At 39.6% G+C, this 20,282-nt stretch overlaps 1 protein-coding gene and 1 pseudogene across 5 annotated transcripts in view; one reads left to right on the top strand and one right to left on the bottom strand.

Annotated features, from left to right (window-relative positions):
* Positions 1-3,486: 3,486 nt before the first annotated feature.
* On the bottom strand, positions 3,487-4,615 carry LOC149105296 (uncharacterized; annotated as a pseudogene).
* Positions 4,616-10,271: 5,656 nt separating this feature from the next.
* Positions 10,272-20,282, top strand: part of LOC110042290 (methylcrotonoyl-CoA carboxylase beta chain, mitochondrial-like) — a 168,892-nt gene continuing 158,881 nt past the window's right edge. The window contains exons 1-2 of one of the 5 annotated variants that reach the window (XM_089299027.1): positions 17,572-17,858; positions 17,994-18,240. In XM_089299027.1, coding sequence (XP_089155153.1) covers positions 18,142-18,240 — 99 coding nt within the window. In that variant the 5' untranslated portion in view covers positions 17,572-17,858; positions 17,994-18,141. Of the gene's footprint in view, positions 10,873-10,920; positions 11,492-17,571; positions 17,859-17,993; positions 18,241-20,282 lie in introns of those variants that run through there. The other 4 variants (XM_089299029.1, XM_089299030.1, XM_020747653.2 and 1 more) reach the window with 4 other exon arrangements.

The following is a 20,282-nucleotide window of genomic DNA, read 5'->3' as shown; positions in this document are numbered from 1 at the left end:
ATATCAGTCTGTAATATCACGTGGTGTAAGTTGCTCGCGTCCATACGCCTGTAAGTGAGAATCCCGGCCAACAAATTGTTTCGCAATGGCCTCTTATGTCTTGTGCACTAGGTCATTCCCGAGGTCCAACCGCCTCTTATTTTCCCTCTAACACTAACAAAAATCTTTAATGAGAAATTAGCCTTTTAACCCTTGGCGGGCCGTAACAGAGATTTGAAAGCGCCCAGCAGTTTTCACCTTTTATGTGCATATATCAAAAAAATCAGTACAAGTGACATCAGTAATAACTGATAGCAACGAGTAATAACTTGATTAGCCAGTGTCCTGTGATCGATTGATTGATTGACTATCAATTAGTCAATGATTACTCATTTATGTGTCAGTTGGATTAAATACACTTAACTCACGGTTCCGAATAAAGTGCATTCAACTGTCGTTTTACTCCCCACAGATATGTCGAAAACAATGTTCGACTTTCCAGTCAGTACTGCCAGTATAATGATGAGGTGCCACATTATCTGCACGATCGTCCTCCCTTGCTTGTCAATCACTGCTTGGATAGGCTGTCTTCAGCTGTCGAGATAGGGCAAGAATGCATTCAAGTGACAGATGAAGAACGAGGCACATTTAAAGTTAAAAGCTTGGATCCTAACACCAAGGGTTGCTGGTATTACTTGTCGTTCGGAGACGATGAAACAATACCACATTGTGAATGCGTTGATTGGGAGAAGCACTGCCTTCCTTGCAAGCACTTCTTAGCTGTGTTTAGGTATTTCAAAGGTTGGGGATTTGAAAAATTCCCTGCGCATTACAGAGAATCTCCTTTTCTAACTTTGGACCATGTTGTCGTGTTTAGTAAAGAGCCAATTGCTAAAACCGATGGGAGAGAGGCAGTGGAAGATGCGATACCGGAAAACAAGATTCATGGCCCAAATGTGATTTTCGATGAAGAGCCTTCAAAACTTCCCTATATCGACAGAAATCAAGTAGATCGTGGAACACAAAGTGCAAAGAAGCCATAAAACAAGTCACATCATTAACTCACATTGTTCATGACAATGAAAGCTTGAAGGAAGTGTACACCCTTCTACATGATTGCATTAATATCTTGAGCAATGCTGCCCAGAAGGAAGAAGGCCTTGTACTAGGAAAGCCGCGAAATAAGGGTTATTCCAAGTCAAGTACATCTGAGTCAAGCACATCCGCGTCAAGTACATCAAAGCCGAGTACTTCCAAGTCCGTAAGTTTAAGTAGCTTCAAGGAGATCCCAAAAGTGAAAACCCGAAATGCGTTCTCTGGTCGGCATGGTGAAAGGGCCGAGATAATGAAAAGAACGTTTAAGGTTAATGTTGATGTGACAGCAGGACAACCCGTCCCTAAGCGTGCCAGAGTCTGAGTGACTGTGTTATTGAAAGTGAAATTGTCTCAATGGATTTAGATTACAAAGCTGATCCAGCTACATCTGATCCTAATCCTGCACCAACTTCAATTACTCCCACTGGGGTACTGGAAGCTGAATCTACTACATGTACCAAACCTGATGCTGAACCTGGCGTTCAAGCTGCTGCTAAACCACAGAACCAATCTACAGCAAAACCCCACACCCACTGCATTGCAGTACCACCAGCTACTCGCACGGCAGTATCACCAGCTACTCACACGACAGAACCACTAGCTGCCCCCACTGCAGTACCACCAGCTACTCCCACTATAGTACAACCAGTTCTCCTACTCCAGTACCACCAGCTACTCCCACTGCAGTACCACCAGCTGCTCCCACTGCAGTACCACCAGCTACTCCCACTGCAGTACCACCAGCTACGCTCACTGTAGTACCACCAGCTACGCCCACTGCAGTACCACCAGCCACGCCCACTGCAGTACCACCAGTTACTCCCACAGCGGTACCACCAGCTGCTTCCACTGCAGTACCACCAGCTACTCCCCCTGCAGTACCACCAGCTACGCCCACTGTAGTACCACCAGCTACGTGCACTGCAGTACCACCAGTTAATCCCACTGCAGTACCACCAGCTACTCCCACTGCAGTACCATCAGCTATTCCCACTGTAGTACCACCAGCTGCTCGAAGCTGTGTCCCTTCCAGCACAGCCAGTGCAATTATTGTTGACGACAATTCTCCTGATCCTCGTTCATGGGTGAAACTTGAAAACTGCTGTCCTGATGATCCTGATCATAAACTTGTTCTCTACCTGGAAAGCAAAACAAGCATCTTAAAAAAGAACTACTGGCTAGCTGATTCAAAGATCCATGCAGGGCAGCTGCTTCTAAAGAAAGATTTTCCATATGTAGATGGCCTTCATGATCCAGCAACAAAAGGTTCACATGTTGTGCCTACAGCATCCAAGTTCGTACAGATGTTGAATACTGGGTCTCACTGGGTGTGCCTTAGTACAATTTCAACAACACCTGGCACTGGCACGGTCAAAATCTTTGATAGCATATATCAAAAGCCCAATTCAATTGCAGTAGAACACGCTTGTCGTATGTTGATGTATCCCGGTTCTAAAGTCACGTTCATAAACAAAAAGGTCCAGAGACAAGTGGGTGCTAACGACTGTGGCTTATTTTCACTGGCTTTTGCAACTGATCTGTGTCATGGTTTGGACCCAGTCCATCTAAGGCACGATCAAGGATCTATGCGGCAACACTATGTTAACTGCCTAGAAAATGGAGCGATGGTGCAATTTCCCAGAACAACACGAAGGGTACCTTTTCACTTAAACTGCAACAAATCTGCCGTTGCTATTTACTGTGTATGTAGACTTCCATATGATAAAGATGAATATGGTCAGTGCAGTTACAAATGCAAAGCATGGTATCATCCCACATGTGTTAATGTACAGGCATGGGCACTAAACAGTGGTAGAAAGTGGAGATGTAGCAAATGCAAAGATGCCGCAAAATGTAAAGCAGTACCTCTTACCAAAATCTGACTGCATGGTATTGGATATATTCTGGTAAATTTGACACTTCAACATCCCTCCCAGACAACCCTGTACCCCCCTGTACATTTGACATAAAAATTTCCAGTTTGTCAAATGCCTCTGGGACATACTTGGAATACGAATGACTGTGAGAAAAGGACTTTTTGTGATTATCACATGGAGATAAAATTTTAATGTACTTTGACAAAGGAAATAGTAGCAGCACTGTATATTTTACCTCCAAACACATTGCACAGCTTTGGCTGGCCTTTTTGCTTCAGCCAGGATATCACAAACAAACAAACAAACAAACAAACAAAGCTTTCCCAAATCCCTTCCCACTCCTTCAATATGTGTCACAATTTTTTAGCTCCATTTATTACAGCTCAGTAGTGGCAAATTTCAGCTCCCTGCACTTGTCAAGGATGAATCCCCTGGGGAGGATGTTGCTGACTTCTAATTTCCACTCGTCTATAGTAATAACAGCAAACATAAATGTAAAGAATGTAACACTCCAAATTCACTTGAGCTCGATGTGTACACTCTAAAAGCACATGGTTTAATTCTAACACACTTCATGTGAGTCACACTAAATATATCATCTAACAACTACTTCGTGTAAGTCGCACAGGATATAACATCTCCCCCTTTTTTGCGGTTGTCTACGCAGTCCACATACAATAAAATAATAACACAGGATGGCAAAATCCAATTCAATGTTCCAGAGTCTTTAAATCAATCAGAACCAAAGTCTTGAGACTTAATGTGATTAATTGATGCTTAAAACTAGTGGGTTAGTAGGTTAGTATGCTCATAACAAAAATATCAAAGTTTATCTAGTTAATACTGCAGTTCAACTCAATTGCATATTCTAAATGCTTCTGGCGTCTGATCAAAATTAATGTAAACATGTCACATGACGTAATCAGTCAAATAAGCAGGTCGACGTCGTTCTCGTCTAGGCCTAGATGACTGTACTCTGGGAGTAGGAGAGCTGGAAGTAGAACCTTCTTCTGTCTGAACTGTAGGAAGCTCTTCCAACTGTTGGTTGGCATGCCCTGATGATCCGTTTGCAACAGTCTCTTCAGCAGAATCACTTTGTTCAGGGATGGCTTGGACTGGACTGCTGGACTGGACTGTGCTTGGATTGCCAGAATTCATAAGTAGTGTTTCTCTCCAATCCTCACTATCTCCTCCTTTGGCACCTTCCTCATGCATGATAGCATTAGCCAATTTAAACTGGCTTGAATCTCGGGTTATCTCACAACCATCTGTAACTCGCCTGGCCGTGATCGTCGAACCACTAATTCTGATAATTGTGTAGATAATAGGCTCATAGGCAGTCGACCATTTATTCACTTTCTTTTGTCTAAGTAGGACATAGTCTCCCAAAAAAAGTTGTGTTCTTTGATATTCACGCCATCGCGTCTCATCGTCTCCTTATATACTCGGTCTTTCTCATCGATCAGCTCATCCTGCTCACTTCTTTCTCTTGGTACTGTGTGATCAAGTTTGGCCCTAATAGGCCTATTCGACATAGCTTGGTATGGAGTAACCCCAGTGGCAGGGTGAGGTGTGTCCCTATATGCCATCAACATATCACTGACAGCCATATTCCTGTCAAGTCCAGTTTTTCCCTGGAGATGGGCGATTTGTTACGTCTTGTTTAACACTTGCATAAACCGTTCCACCTGGCCGTTGGCTCGGGGGTGTTCTAGTGTCACACGATGATGATCAAAACCCTCTTCTTTTCCAAAGGTTGCAAACTCTTTCGAATTAAATGGCGGACCATTGTCAGACTGCACTCGTTTGGGTACACCGTGATGACCAAACATTTTCTTCAACTTCTTTTTAGTTGGCTTCACTGCTGTTGAGGACACCATCTCTACTTCCGGGTATCAGGTTCTTCGATCAATTGCTACCAAGTTGCAATGACCGTCTGGGTAAGGTCCTCCGAAATCGACTGGAATCTCTTCCCAAGGTTCCTTCGTGATCACCGATGGTTTGATAGGTTCTTGTCTGCGATTTTTGGTAGTAACTTGACAGTCAAAACAATGACCTATCATTTGGTGAATCATCGCATTCATGCCGGGGAACCAATACTTAGCCCTAAGCATCTGTTTCGTCTTGGTAGTTCCCAGATGTCCCAGCTTGTGGGCTGATCTGATGACTTTCTGCTGTAACTCCATTGGTAAAACAATTCTTTCCATTCTGAATATCAGACCTTGTGCTTTGTAAATTTCGTCCTTAATTGGGTAGAATGGTGCCAGGTCAGCATCCTTCTTGCTGGTCTCCCAATTACCTTTCCTGATAGTTTGGCTCAGTTTTCGCAAAGCTCTATCACGATGTGTTTCTTCTCTAATTCTGTCTAGCACCACTGCATGCTCCGTTTCAATGCTTGCTTTCAAAATCTTCTCAGTGTCATTGTTTCCAACAACTGGTAATGGGTGCCTTGACAAGAAATCTAGAGGGTCAGCCTCATCTTTAGCAGGCTCGTATTTCATTTCAAAGTCCACATCCTGCATGTCCATGACCCATTTCTCGATTCGGGGGGGAAGCTTTGCCGTTGGCTTATTAAACAATGGCAGGAGTGGTTTGTGTGCAGTAATAATCGTAAACCTGGGTGCACCAAGAAGGTAGATAGAAAATTGATCCTTGGCCCATTTAACACATAAAGCATCCTTCTCTGTGTGGCTATACCTCTTTTCCACATCTGTCAGAGTACGACTTATGAAATGCACTGGTTGCCAGCCCCTGGCAGATTGCTGAAAAAGGCCAGCTGAGAAATCTTCATTGTAACTAGCTTTGACTCTCACCATGATTGGTAGCTTGGGGTTGAAGAATGCCATTGTATCCTTGCTGGAGATGTTGGCTTTCAATTCTTCAAATGCATCATCTTCCTCTCTTCCCCAGTGAAACTTAGCCTCCTTGTGAGTAAGCTCTCTCAGTGGTTTCGTGAGGAAAGCATACTGGGGTATAAATTTGGATAGATACCCAGTCATACCAAGGAAACTTCTAACTTCTGTCTTCGATTGAGGGGGTTTGCACTCATGGATGGCCTGTACCTTCTCCGGTGTAGGTCTTAAATCACCCTGGCCAAATTGGTAACCATAGAAGGTCATTTGTTTCTGGCCAAATTCACACTTAGGCTCGTTGAAGGTGATTCCATAATCTTCAGCTTTCTGAAATACTGACTCCAGTGTTTCATTGTGTTCCTTCCAGTTGCTCGCTCCAATCAAGATGTCATCCCTCTGGTTAAGACATTGAGGAATGTCGCCAAAAATTCTGTACACTGCCTCATCAAATACATCTTGTGATGCCTTTGCGCCAAATACAAGCCTTTTAGGTCTAAAATTACCCCAGGGGGTACTGAAGAAAGCAACCGATCTCGATTCTGGGTGTAGTACTAGCTGGTGGTACCCCTGTCGGAGATCCAATTTTGTCCAGATAGTGCAATCATGGAACTTGTGAATGAAATCTTCCACTATTGGTGCTTGTGAGATCCGGCTCCTTTCCATGTACTGGTTCAGAACTCGTAAGTTAACACTCACTCTGATCATGTGTGGCTCCAGCTGGTCCGATCGCAACCCTGCAAACCTTGGTTTCGGTTGCACCACCAAAGGGGAGCACCAGGTAACTGGTTCATCATCAGGTACTTTCTCGAAGATATCTTCTTGAATGCCTAAGTCCAACCACTTTTTCAGCGGCTCTTGAGATAGTATGGTGCCTGCCTAGGTTTCTGTGCTACCGGCACTGCTCCGGGTTTCATATGGAATCGGCTTAGGATCTCCCCACCATTCTTCTTGTCTTCTATCTTGCCAATACCTTGAAATAAGTGGCTATACTTGGTGATTAAATCTTTCATATCCTGTTCGCCTTCTGCCTGTTTAACAGTGTTAACATTGTCTCTCCCCAGATATGGCCAGATCATTGGGTTCAGCGAAGCTGCCATCTGGTTGAATCTTCAGCATTCCTAATGCTATTAGTGTTTCCTTGCTAATCAGTGGAGGTGATTGGATCCTTCCAGACACTACAACAAATTTGGTTGGTTTCCCACACGTCTCATTACGAATCACAGTTTGAAATTCTCCTTTGACCTCGAGTTTGTGCTGGAGAGTACGCAACTTGACATTACTGTTAGCAAGGATTGGCTTGTCGTGTTCTGTGGCTGAATGCCTTAAACTGGTGTTCGTCCATAATATTAACATCCGCCCCACTGTCAGCTTCCATCAAGACATCCACGTCATTTAATCTCACCATAACTGTTCGATAATCATCACCATTTTTGCCAATCACTCTTATCTTCTTGGCCTGTTTTAAGTGTTCCACTGCCTGGCCGAAAAAATCATCATCCGAGCTCGTGGATTCTGCATCTTCAGTTGTCTTCTTAATTCTCCCACTGCTTTTCCTTTTACTTTGCTTCTGTCCTCTGAACTTGTGGCTACGAGTAATCTCAGATTTGGATACAGAGGAGAAATGGTTCAATTTGTGGCATTTATGGCATTTCTTACCATAGGCAGGGCAATCTTTTCCTTTCTCATGGACGCCAAACAACCCACAATATTGACATTTGTGCTTTTTCCCAGGCCGCTGTGTTTCATTGGATCCACTGCTTTGTTGTTTGGGGTCTTGCAAATCGGAATGCACACGAGAAACATTCTCATGGGAAACATTCTCACTTCCCGTATCTTTCATTTGCCTTGCAATATCCTCCGTCTGGCTTGCTTCGGTCAGAAATCGTGTTAGATCCCACGTCTTGCTAATGGCTTTCTCAATCATCTTCTTGTTATCAATGGTTTGAATTATGTGCTCCAAAATTCTCTCATCGAATGTAGCTCCAAACTCACATTCCTTCGCTTTCTCTCACAGCCTTGCCGCGTATGCACATGTGGTTTCACCCATGTGTGGCCTCATTTTCAAAAATAAATACCTCGCATGATGCTTATTCTTCTTTGGAGTGAAGTGATCATTCAGCTTAGTACGCAACTTCAGGTACACATCTTCCACCTCTGGATCTGGTAGGCTCTTTTCTAATTGAGCTATCTCTTTCCCGCCGTAAATTATTATAGCATCCTTCTTATTGACGGCCTTCGTAATTCTGAAGTATTGGTATTCTCGCTCAATTCCCTCCAGCCATTCTTCCCATGCTTTGCCGACGCTGTTCGCTTCGTCAGGAATGATAAATGGCTGTGTTCGAAGGTTTCTAGTCTCTGTGATGACTTGAATCGCTTGTGCTGCTCCACTTGTTGCTGGTGTTTGTTCCGTCATAATTCTGTCTTGTTTTTCTCCTCATTGCCAATGTAACACTCCAAATTCACTCTAGCTTGATGTGTACACTCTAAAAGCACATGGTTTAATTCTAACACACTTCATGCGAGTTACACTAAATATATCATCTAACAACTACTTCGTGTAAGTCGCACAGGATATAACATATTAGTCTTAGGGCATGAGATTTCATTTTATTTCAATTGCTTTCAAATTTTGTATTATAGACACTAACACTCTATGCAAGGTGCTCCCATGTTTAATGATGAGGTTGTAATCAGTTTGCTTTAGTAGCTGTTGGTGTAGAATAGAAAGACACCTCTGAAGCTTTTTCATATAATATGCAAAATATTCGTAAACAAACATATTCGATATGAACAATTCACACTGGGATGACTCAAAAGGACCCCTCTTGACTGCAAAAATCTGTGTTTATATCTGACCGAATTCAAAAAAACATGCTTGCATTGACTCAAAGACAATCCCACCAGCCAGAAGTCCTCTGAGCACCCCCTGGCCAGGAGACTGGCCCGTCACGAATGCATGTGGCATGGACCACTCAAGCAGGGTGCCATGTCAACACAGAAACCTCAAACAAGGTTCAACAACGGAGTAAAATACCCAGAAACACAGTCAATAACCAGGTTATCTAACACTAAAAACTCAAAGTCAAGCTAGCTAAGGGTGTCAGTACAAGACACCCTCCCCTCCCCCTGCTTTTGACAGCTGACCCCCAGAAACCTGCCAGCAGATAGGCCAAGGCCTGGGCCATGTACCCAGCCTGGCCTTGACAGAGTCCCTCCTGGGTTTCAAGTCGCTGGCTTAGCCTGGATTAGGACACAGCCCGAATCCAGGCTAAAACCTACCAGGTATGTTTTTGGGAAATGGCTCAGTTATGTTTTGCATGAAATAAACTTTACAAAGAAAAAAATATTTACATTTACAATATTTAGAATAGTGTGATGTATAATGAAAAATCAACAGAATTACAGCTAAGCTTTGTTATTATGCAAACAATTATTTCATGAAGATCAACAATGAAATACTATAAATGTTTTGGCCTTAATTGCTGAACTGTCTAGAAATAAAATCTATTCAACCTCGTTCCCAGGGCTCCAATTTCAAAGGGAAAAGCCCTGGGAACGAGGTTGAAATCTATTTGCTACATGAACAATTTACACCGGGACGTCTCAAAAGGACCAAGCGATGACTCAAAAGGACCCCTTACGACTGCAAAAATGCATGTTTATATGTTTTGCACAAAATATTCTTTACAAAGAAAAACTATATACATTTATATTATTTAGTATAGTGTGATGTATAATGAAAAAATCAAGGAAATTACAGCTAAGCTTTGTTATTATTTCATGAAAATTGAAAATGAAATGCTATAATTAGAAATGTTATAATTAGAAATGTTTTGGCTTTAATTGCTGAATTGTCTAGAAATAAAATATATTTGAAAGGGGTTTACCTGTAAAGTTTTTCTTTGCTTTGGGGCTTTTTGTTTCCTGCTTTATATTGTTTTAAGCTATTTGTTTCCCTTGGTTTTACATCGTTGGTGAGTATTAAGGTTCAAAGGGACCCCTCTTGCTGTAAAAATACATCTTTATACGCTTTGCATAAAAGAGAAACTTTACAAAGAATAAAACTATACATTTAAGCTTAGGCATTTAGTACTTTCACTTTCACTTTCACTTTATTCCACCACTTTTTGATACCATAAAAGTATTCTTTGTAACAAGCTTTACAATCAAAGAGTGATGAGAAGTCTATAGACAAACATAAATGCTTGAAGAAATAGGCCCCCATCAACGGCCATTATACAACGTTAGGTGGAATGCTTGTTTTACAATTTAATTGAAAGACAATAACAAAGATAGACTTATTTAAGTACAACGAAAAATCAATAACATTATATAACTCAGCTTCATTATTAGGCAAACAATTATTTAATGAAGCTCGAAAATGGAATGCTGTAAAATTTTCTAGCAAAAAAATATATTCGATATGGTCTTTTCACACCGCGATGACTCAAAAGGACCAAGGGATGACTCAAAGGGACCCTTCTTGACTGCAAAAATGCGTGTTTAGACGTTTTTCACCAAATAAACTTTACTAAGAACAAAATGATACATTTATAGAATCCTTAAGACCTACCTTAAATGATACTAATTTCACAGATAACTCAGAAGTACAATATTAGAAAGAATTGGGAATTCTCACGACCGCCTCGACACTTGGCCGCCATATTGGAAACTGCCGAACATTGGGGACGCATCGTCTGACGTCAGTGTTCAACCGCGACACGAATATGGCCTACTGCTACATGGACGTTCGTGCACACACCCCGGCCGAAGTCGTCCAAATTTGTCATACACAAAGTACTCACTTCTTATTGCCAGGCACCACTGGCCAGTAATTCGCTTTCGCGTGGCAAAAACCGTGGCAAAGAGGAGGACAGTTCGACGGACAGGGTACTTCTTCGTTTATTGCAACTGTTAATTAATTGAAAATTGAAATGACTAGTTCAAGGGTATTACAGCAAAGTGGCAGACAAATCTATCGGGTTCTGGTAGCTCAGAGGCACCGATACCATGATCTCTCGAGGGCAAGTGTCATCGGAACTGCTGTTGAAAAATCCCCAGAATTTGAGGTAACAACGAGCGAAGTTTCGAAATTAGTTGAACAGCTTTATTGATAATCCGTGGGCGTTTACTGGACTGATAGGTCCATTTTTAGCGTACCTAGAAATTTCGGTTATTTCTTGGTGATGCGATTTCCCTCGATTCCTGTTAACTGTTTTGTTGATCTGCTGACCAAGTTCCTTGTTATTAGTTGTTCTTGACTTAAATGGTCCATGAATGAAATAATTAAATATCAATTACTTAATTATTCCTGGAGTGGGTTGTGGGGATCGGAGGCAGATAGGTGCACTATATAAAGGGTTACCTAAGAGGTTTTCTCTCTGTGACACTGAGTGTGTATATCACCATGGATAGTAGAAGAGACTGGGTTTGAAAACTATAGGTCACATGTAGTGTATTGAACACGCTGATTAGCTAGGGGCGTATTTCAACATGGTGGAACTTAGTGGAAAGTTTTGAGGAAGAAGATGGTGTGAATATGGTGTAAGTATAGGACAATTTACTATTGTGTTTCCTCAAGTTTGTTTTGTTTTTGGTTAGTTGCAACACAGTGTTAAATATTTAACTGCCTTATTTTCTTTTTTTTTGCGCAAACCATCCCGCCCAAGCCACACACAGATGACTAAGGTAACAGTTTGATGTTAAGGCTGTAATTTATTTTTTCTCAGGATGGGAAAATTTGAGTCACAAATGGTCAACTGTTAGCCATATTTCAAGCCTAAATCCATGATTTTTTTACTCGTTTTTCCCTCGTTTCTTCAGTATGTATAAGTAAGCTACAGCATTAACATTTTGATTCAAACTTCAAAAAGTGGCTTGGACATATTTTTGCCATTGATATATATTTCTAGGATCTAAAATCTGGGTCTACTTCTTGCAAATTATGAAGTGTGTTGACATATTTGGGTTAAACATGCATATTCATTTGAACATGCACACCAATACGAATAGTTGGACAATGGCTGCAGCTGCACTAAGTACCAGTATAGGTAATCATACGGTTTCGAGTTCAATTTGGAATTAATTTGCATGAGTGAGCTTTTTGAAAAACTCACAAGTGCAACTTAACTCCAAATTGAGCGAAAAAAACCGTATGATTACTTATTAATAATATAAACATGAAAAAATTCGCGTGGAGGAAGTGCCGGAAGATCTTTCTTGAAGCCATTTTTTCTCATTTGAGAAAACTTTTTTCAAAGTTTCATCACAAAATTTTTGTCATCATTTTACCTGATATCATTTTCTTAGAAAAGTTCCTATTGTCTTTCAGTAAATCATAATCCAGAATTTCAATGTGTAATTTACACTGGTGGTACACTTTTTGCACTGATGTTACACTTTTTGCACTTGTGTTACACTTGAATTGCACTGCTCTTAGCCAATCAGAATTGAGTAATTTTTTCATGTGTATTATTATAGAGTTAACTGAGTTTATTTTCGTATAATATGCTTAATATAATTCCAACCTTAAAGCTTATATAAACTTGTATTTTAGATAGCAGAAGTTTGCAAAGGGCTCAGTGACTTTGTGTCAGTTGTTGTTATAGATTCAATAAACCATATTCGTATTCCCAGCATTGGACTGAATCTTGCTCTCAACTAAGGCTAATGCAGAGAGTCTTTTCAAATGCAAATGGCATTTATCTCTTTTTCATGATATTCTGCCGCATGAGCCTTCGTTTCAAGCTAGATCCAGTCCAATACTGAGGATATGAATATGGTCTATTTGCTTGGCTTAAATGCATATACATGAATTTGTACATAAAAGACAAAGTGAAGGTCAAAGACCACAGTCAGGAAAAGGAGAGCAACAAAGAAGTTCCTGGTTTCTTTAAATGGCCACACTTTCCCTTTTCCATGTAGAGGGTACATGGTTGTTATAGAGGAGAGAGATATAGCCTTGCAACAAATTAAGTGATTTTGTTTATCTTTCTGTAGGAGTTAATATCCCTTCATGATGAACACAATAGTGTGCTTGAAGGGTTGCTCACCTAACTTAAGTCAAGCAGTAAACCCACTTCAGACAAGAACAGGCGAAGATCAATACATTGATTGAAAGAAGAGGAACAAGGTGGCACCCTTTGGTGACATGATGGTGTTATTAATTGAACTCAACACACCTTAAGCTTACCAGTAGCTTAAGGACAGTTGAATCCTTATTTTACTTGATTGCCGAACAATTAGAGATTATGGCAGTTGAAGGGCCGTATGTATATCCGCCTTATATAGAATTTAAGGTTACATTTTGCTGAATTGCCAGAAAAAAGCTCAAAACAAGTTTCTGGTCGTCAATCAAAGAAAAAAACTTTGCCTCACTTCAAGCTTTGAAAGCAATAAATTTGTCTTCACTTCAAAAAAGGCAAAATGTTTATTTCAGGTCAAGAGGCGACCTCAAAGATGCTTTTTTCACTTAAGGAACAGTTAAATGTTGATTTCATGAGATTGTGTGACCACAGAGATGCTCATTTCACTTTAAAAAAACACTTATATGTTGATCTCACGTCAACGTGAAAGTTTAGAGATCAACCCTCCAAGTTGCGACCATTTTAGTTGCCATGGCGACTAGAATTTTGGAGCTGGCGACTAAATTAGAACGCGAGTTGCCAGCTCGCCGACTAAAATTAACGTGACCTATGCGTCAGGAGCTTGAGCGGACTATCAACTGGAGCGAAAAGAAAAATGTTCTGAGCATTAAGAATTCACTTTGCAAAGCTAGTTGTTGTGGGATTTTAACCAAAATGTTACACGGTAAACAAAGATCAAGGAATTGCATTCAGTTGAGCTTAGGACGCGACGAAATTCGTTCCACTTGACTGAACTTTGGCACATGACAATTTTACCTGTAAGCGTGAGCCAACGCACGCAATCCGGTCATTTGCCATCGAAAAGAAGAGGAATTGCAAAAGCTTGGAAAGCTTGACGGTGACAGGATCCACAATATATTTGAGAAACATCCAGATGAATTTGAGAAACGTATTTTGTTTCAGTGGACACAAAAATACTTGACTTTACAGCAAACTTGATAACACAAGCATGGGGGATTCTATAAATAAAAAAAACTGTGATGAAAAGCGGCTCGCAGTTGTAAATAAATTTCACTTGTGTGAATGAACCTGGGTTTATTTTTAAATTGTCAAAGATTTCATCAATGAAAAATATCCGTCTTAGTGATTGCCCAAAAACTTGTGAAAGTATTTTCACGTTGAGTATTTGCGTTCCATGGTTCGCGTATTAAATTCAAAACGACAAACAATTTGAGCGTGAACTTTTCTGTCCATTTCAATACAGTCTTTAATTTTCAGATGAAGTTTTATATCGTTTGCTTATTCGAGCAGAAAACGAGGTTGAACATTTAAAAAAGATCATAAGCGATAAGGTAAAAATGAACAGTCAGTGGCCAAATGGCCACTAAGGAAAAAAGTTAACTTGGAGGGTTGGAGATGTTGATTTCACTTGAAAAAAAACACACACGTGTTGATTTAGTGTCGACGGCCAACCTCAGACATTTTTTCACCTAAGAAACAGTTAAATGTAGATTTCAGGAGAATGCATGATCCCAGAAATGCTCATTTGACTTATGACAGAGCGAAATGTTGATTTCGCAAGGCTGTTGAGGTTAGGGGTCTGTCCCCTGATCCCATAAGTTTGAAACGCTACAGATCATGGCGATTTGAAATAAAATTGCTCTAAATATGATTGATCGCTACTTGCTGGCCATTATCTGTGGTACTCCCTGTGTCAATAAATATGTAATAACTATGTAAAATCCACTTCCTCTTACTTATATTGCTGTTTATCAGGCTTCTAAAGCCACCAAACATCCACTGTGCGTGATCGCAATGCATGCCGGGAAGGTTCTCTACAGCTCACATGTGGGGAACATGGTGGTCGATGCAGGACGTATTTAACTCTTATTAACGGAGCAGGAGGTCTGTATGGCAGACTCTTGACCGAGGTCTTGAGTACAGACCAAACACAGTGAGGTGTGTACAGACAACCGAGGTCAAGATTCTCCCATACAGACTGACTAAGCTCAGTTAATAAGATGTTTATTATATGGCAAACAAGGAACAATTTTTAAAATTCGTTTAATGTAACTGGTTTGTACTAACTGACATTTTGCTTGCAAACGGCGACGAGCCAAACTTTGGTCTGCCAAAGTTTGCTCGTCCTCTTTACTTGTTTTCTCATCAGGCTTTTTGTCACTTCCATAAATAAATATTGTTAGAAGAAAATAGTCAATATTTTTGTATTTTAGTTTGCAACTTTATCACCACAAAATGTAACCAGTCTAGATGGTGGTCTAGATGGGAAAATCTAGACCACTTTCAATATCAATTTCAGCCAATCAAATTTGTGAATTTGGTAGTTCCTAGGCCTTGTGAGACACAGCTATATAATAATTTATAAGTCTAAAATCAGTTCTTGCTTTCCAAACTTTGACGACGGCAACGCTTGGCAAATGGCCACAACTCACGAAAGGATTGTTTTCTTGGGCAAGAACTGTTCTTGGACTTTGCTGCCTGGACTGATCTGACTTCAAATGTCAATAACTCGATTGTGTCAGTTTGTTTGAACATCAGGAAGCACATTTTGGTTCTTTAAAACATGCTAATGACTTACTGGTCTATCAAGGCTTCATGATACCTCGCAACCACCAGGCAGGCATGCAAGGTATTTTGAAAGAGCACTTAAGAGCTTCATTTCTCGATAGTATTTCCCTTGATGCTCGCTCCAACTCATGTGGTGTGTTTAACTTCAACAATAACCAATTCCTCCGAATTACATTGCGCATCCCTACTGGACACGATTTTTGCGTCATTAGCGCGCGTGCACATACACAGCATATACAAAATGGTGGCTTTTTCTTTGTGAGAAACAAATCCTCGTTTTTTCCTCGGAAACGAGTTCCAGGACCTAAAGATTTTTTTATTTAGTTAGAATGCAGAGATCACCTTCTATCTGTACAGTGAATATGGACCAATTTCTGTCTTGAACATTAGGTTGTTTCTCAAAAAAGAAATAAGCGCCCTGTCCCAAATAAGTGCCCTGTCCTGAATAAGGACCCTCTCTCAAATAAGCAGCCTCCCTCATGGTACCAAAAGTAAATAAGTGCCCCGGACGCTAAATTGAATCATTACGGTAAATCTGGTCTAGGATTTGATCCATCATTTCTAGATTTAGTTAAGAAAGATTTTCTTGAAAGATCTGATCTCAAAGATACTGATTCTTGGATGGGTGAAATATATGATGAATTTTATATTAGGAAAGACCTTGTTTTTGATGACGTAGTTAAGTTGATTGGATTTGTTGACAAAGGCTCAACTGAAAACAGAATTGATGAACTTGAGAAGTCATTATCATCTGAGGTGAGCTCTACTGTTGCAGAGGAATGTATGTTTGTCGTTATGGGAGTCAGTCTTTTTGTAAACTTGGAAAAATTAATGCCTGTGGCATTTTTTTCCTACCACCACCATCAAGTCCTATGCACTGTTAAACATTTTTTTTGGAAGTGTATTAGGAATAAGAACAGAGGGATACATGGAGCAATCCTATATAATGAGGCTGAGGTGTTCAACCTGCCAATCACAAATCCCAATGGACGACCAATGCTCCCATTTGATTGGCTTATTCACTCAGGTCTAATTTTAGCATGTTGCCACAAAATTCTGGTGAGCGACGGGTGTAATTTTCTCTTTTATTTTAGAAGTAAGCAATGCCTTTTGAACTAAATGAACAATAGCTTCAGGAGAAGAGTTTACAAAGAAAATTGACTTTTTTAATTTCAACTTCATAATTCTGTTCCTCCACTTGCGAAAGTCAATCATATGAATTGAAGCTCTTCACTCAAATTTATAAAATGCCATATCTAGTTTCTTTGATGGCAGAGTGTCTTTGCTCCTTCGAGGATTAATGGAGTTGAGAAATAAGTTTGGAAACTAAAACTCGTTGATAAAAACAGATACAAGCAGACTGCGAAGGTAATGCAATATATCTAAGGTAATATGGTTATTCTTCAGCCAGTCATCTAAAAGAGATTCCATAAGGTGAACATTGGCTGCTGTTGTACTCTTGCTGCTAAAATTCAGTGGGCCTTTTACGAACGCAGTTTTTGTTTTTATTGCTTTCAGCCATGAGTCTTCCTTCTCCTTTGTAGCGTCTCACTTTGCCATTTTTCAAGTTCTCTTGTTTCTTCGTAGTACTTTTTGTTTCCAATTTCTTTGCTCTGAATGTAGAGCAGGTTGAGGAATAACTCATTGTTCAATTTACATTTTGTTTGCACCATCATAATGCTCATAAATCTGAATAATTTTAAATATCCCACCAAAATCTCTCTGTGTTCACAGGCTAACCAAAATCACCTCTTACGAGATTTGTTTTTGTTCTTAGCGTGCTGAGATAAATGGAAACAGATAGCTCGTTGAGCGCAGACATCAGCTTTGTTATTTTAGTTAGCAGCGAAATTTGACTGTTCTGTGAAGTGATGAGGATAATTCATCGTTTTTGTTGTTCCAAAGGCATCTTCTAAAGAGTTAATATAAGTTTTATTTTCACTGTATTTTCATTATTTACCTTATGTCATTCTACGTAAATGACTCTGTTGTTTTGATGAAAAAAAATGCTATTTCTTCACAACATCCATGTTATGCGACCATTATTTCGGCCCACCATTGCACAAAAAAGCCAACAAAGTGCTTCAAAAGTGGCATGTCCTTGCCTTTTATAGGATCGCTCTGTGGTTAAGAGCTTTACTAGCACATGGGATGGTGCTTCTCCACATGTTAAATTTTATTGTTCTCCAGGTGTACCTGAAGAGATAGTTATTGTGTGGCTTTCAAAAAGTGTGTAGCCACACTATGTCATGATCGGATTTATTTATTTATTTGTCTACGAGAGTCAATCACGTGGTCTTGTGGCCCATGGCGCACTAGTCTGAGTCAGCCATTTCGGTTGTAAGTGTGGTCTCTAGTTTCCCCTGCTTATAGTTTTAAAGGTAAGTTGTTTTTCATTTTGAGCTTGGTCTTGAGTTTTGCATCTTATCATTTCTTTTACGCGTTAAAAATCTAGCTTTGTAATTAAGTACAAAATTAATAACGAAACCCGTTTGGAATTGTTGTTTCACTTTCAGGTGTTCATGCAAGTCGACAAATCGAGACAGTGGGAGTAAAGTTCCTTGCGAAAGCTAGGACAGACTTGGCATGTGTCCAGTGCAGGTTCTACAGCCGTTGTACTTTTAAAAGGCAATATTCATTGCTTTGAGCTGTCAGAAGTTTAAAATGTCTCCATCAGCGTTCACAAATTCAAAGACAGTACTGCTTGAGTTTGAAAACAATATAAATCACAGACACCTCCTCAAGACTTTCGGAAACAAGAAGGTAATATGTTTCATCACTTTATATTTGGATGGAGTTTGTGGAATTACTTGTTTACAAATGTAAGTCACAGAAGAGGTCATTCAATGATCAGTTGACTGTAAAGCGGTCAATTTGCGGAATATATTTTTACCCTTTTGAGTAAGTATGCTTCTTTACCTCAGTTTGAATATGATTGAACTGTGACCTTTTCCCTTTGTCCAAATTAGATATTCAAAAGTGAAATAAATTACCATATTAGAGTTGATTTGCATTTTTTACTGTACTTTGAAATTATAATCACATTGTTTGAAAAGCAAGCTTATTATATTTGGAGATTTAGACAATGATTTCTTTGCGCTGTTTCCCAGAATTAACGGTAGGCGTTTAGCTAATGAGAAGACAGATGGTCACTAGAATGTATAATAAAAACAATTATTGCACTCACGCTTGTTGGTTATAGTCAACTCAACGCTACATGCCTCGTTAGCTATCCATCGTCTCTTATCTAACCTGCACTCATGGAATAACCATCAATTATTTGCAGGCTTTGATACACGTATGGTGTGAGTGTGTACTTTGTGGTATATATGAAGCTAAAATATTATTGACTGAATGATTTACTGTTTGATTGATTGATTGAAAGATACCTACAATCCAGTAGCAAAATCAAGATCTCATCTCATCAGCTAGCACAAAAAATGGCAAATGTTCCCCAATTAACCGATTGCCTACTTTTTTTTAAAAAGGGCTTGCTTTGCAGCAGGAAATAATACAATGAATGTATAATACAATAAATCAGTTAATCTTTTGCTGATTTTGCTGACTTTCTCAAATAGTGTGCTAAACCCTTAATTAAGGAAAATTCATATTTCTTGTTTTTTTTTTTAAGTTTGGTTTGGGATATATTTATCAAGGCCTATTAATCTTTTAAGTTATAAGCTGAAGCAATAAGTTTCAATTACTCACAAATTAGCAAATTTATTTACAAGACGGCAGCATCTCATTTACCATATCGTAACTACTAGTATGATAAAACTAAATAATTGGAAGCTCCACACAAGCACACTTTGTGGTTCTCTGTAATAGCACCCTATTCTCTAAAATATCTCATATTTTCACCTTCTGCTATCAATCACTGACCTTGTGAGTTGAAAATCCTAGTAGTGTGTTTCATTTTTTTTCATGATAATTATTCAGTTTTATCCTAATTAAAAGTATAACTTGTAAGCCACACATGTATGCACTGCGGACCTATTTTTTTTAAAACTGAAACTGTGTATGCTAGGGACACAAGGGTTATTCTACTTCTTTTGTTATTCTATGTATTTATATTAAACAGCTTTTTGAGGAACAAAATGATCAAGTTCAGAAACAACATGACGTGCGAATACCTTGGCTACAACTACTCGATGTATTTGTGAATGAAATCAATTAATCAAGATACAGTGTAGGAGAAGTGCATAGTTTGTTAGAAACATGAACAACTTTTTTGACTGCTTAAATGCAAACGGTGCGCAATCAATTTCACTTTAAGGTGATTCCTTAGTATTATATTGCGTACGAGTTTCGCGTCATTAGTGCGCACACATGAGCCCGTGCTCATACAAAATGTAAGAGATTTCCCTCAAACTAAGCTCCATAGTGAAATAAATGCTCCTTTTCTCTTGAATGAGCACGGTGACCCCCAATTTTTTTTCCAGGTATTTGCTAAGAACATTCTAATAAAGAACATATTTGAAGAAGAAAAAAGTTTGAAAGTAGAACATGATATTTTTTGGAAAATAGTTCCATACTGGGTGTATTTCGGCCAAGGCGATGACTTCAAGCTAACCACGGAACTGTCCAAAAAAGTGCAGTATTCCCACAACCAGGCAATCAAAAACGGCTTAAACGAAGCAATACTGCTTATGTCAATAAAAGAAGCTTTACTTTCAAGATAAAATTTTGTGTCTTTCAAGTAACCAAGACTTAATTCTGTATGAAGGTGATTCGAATTTTTAATGCACAACCAGTGAAAATACCCCATTTTAAGAGCCTGCTGACGTGTAAACAAGTATGGTGAC

Source organism: Orbicella faveolata, unplaced genomic scaffold, assembly GCF_042242905.1.
Source record: "Orbicella faveolata isolate gen_17 unplaced genomic scaffold, um_ofav_v1 contig_34, whole genome shotgun sequence".
Taxonomy (NCBI): Eukaryota; Metazoa; Cnidaria; class Anthozoa; order Scleractinia; family Merulinidae; genus Orbicella; species Orbicella faveolata.
The sequence above is the reverse complement of the archived record's forward strand: the minus strand, read 5'-3'. Positions and strand labels throughout refer to the sequence as shown.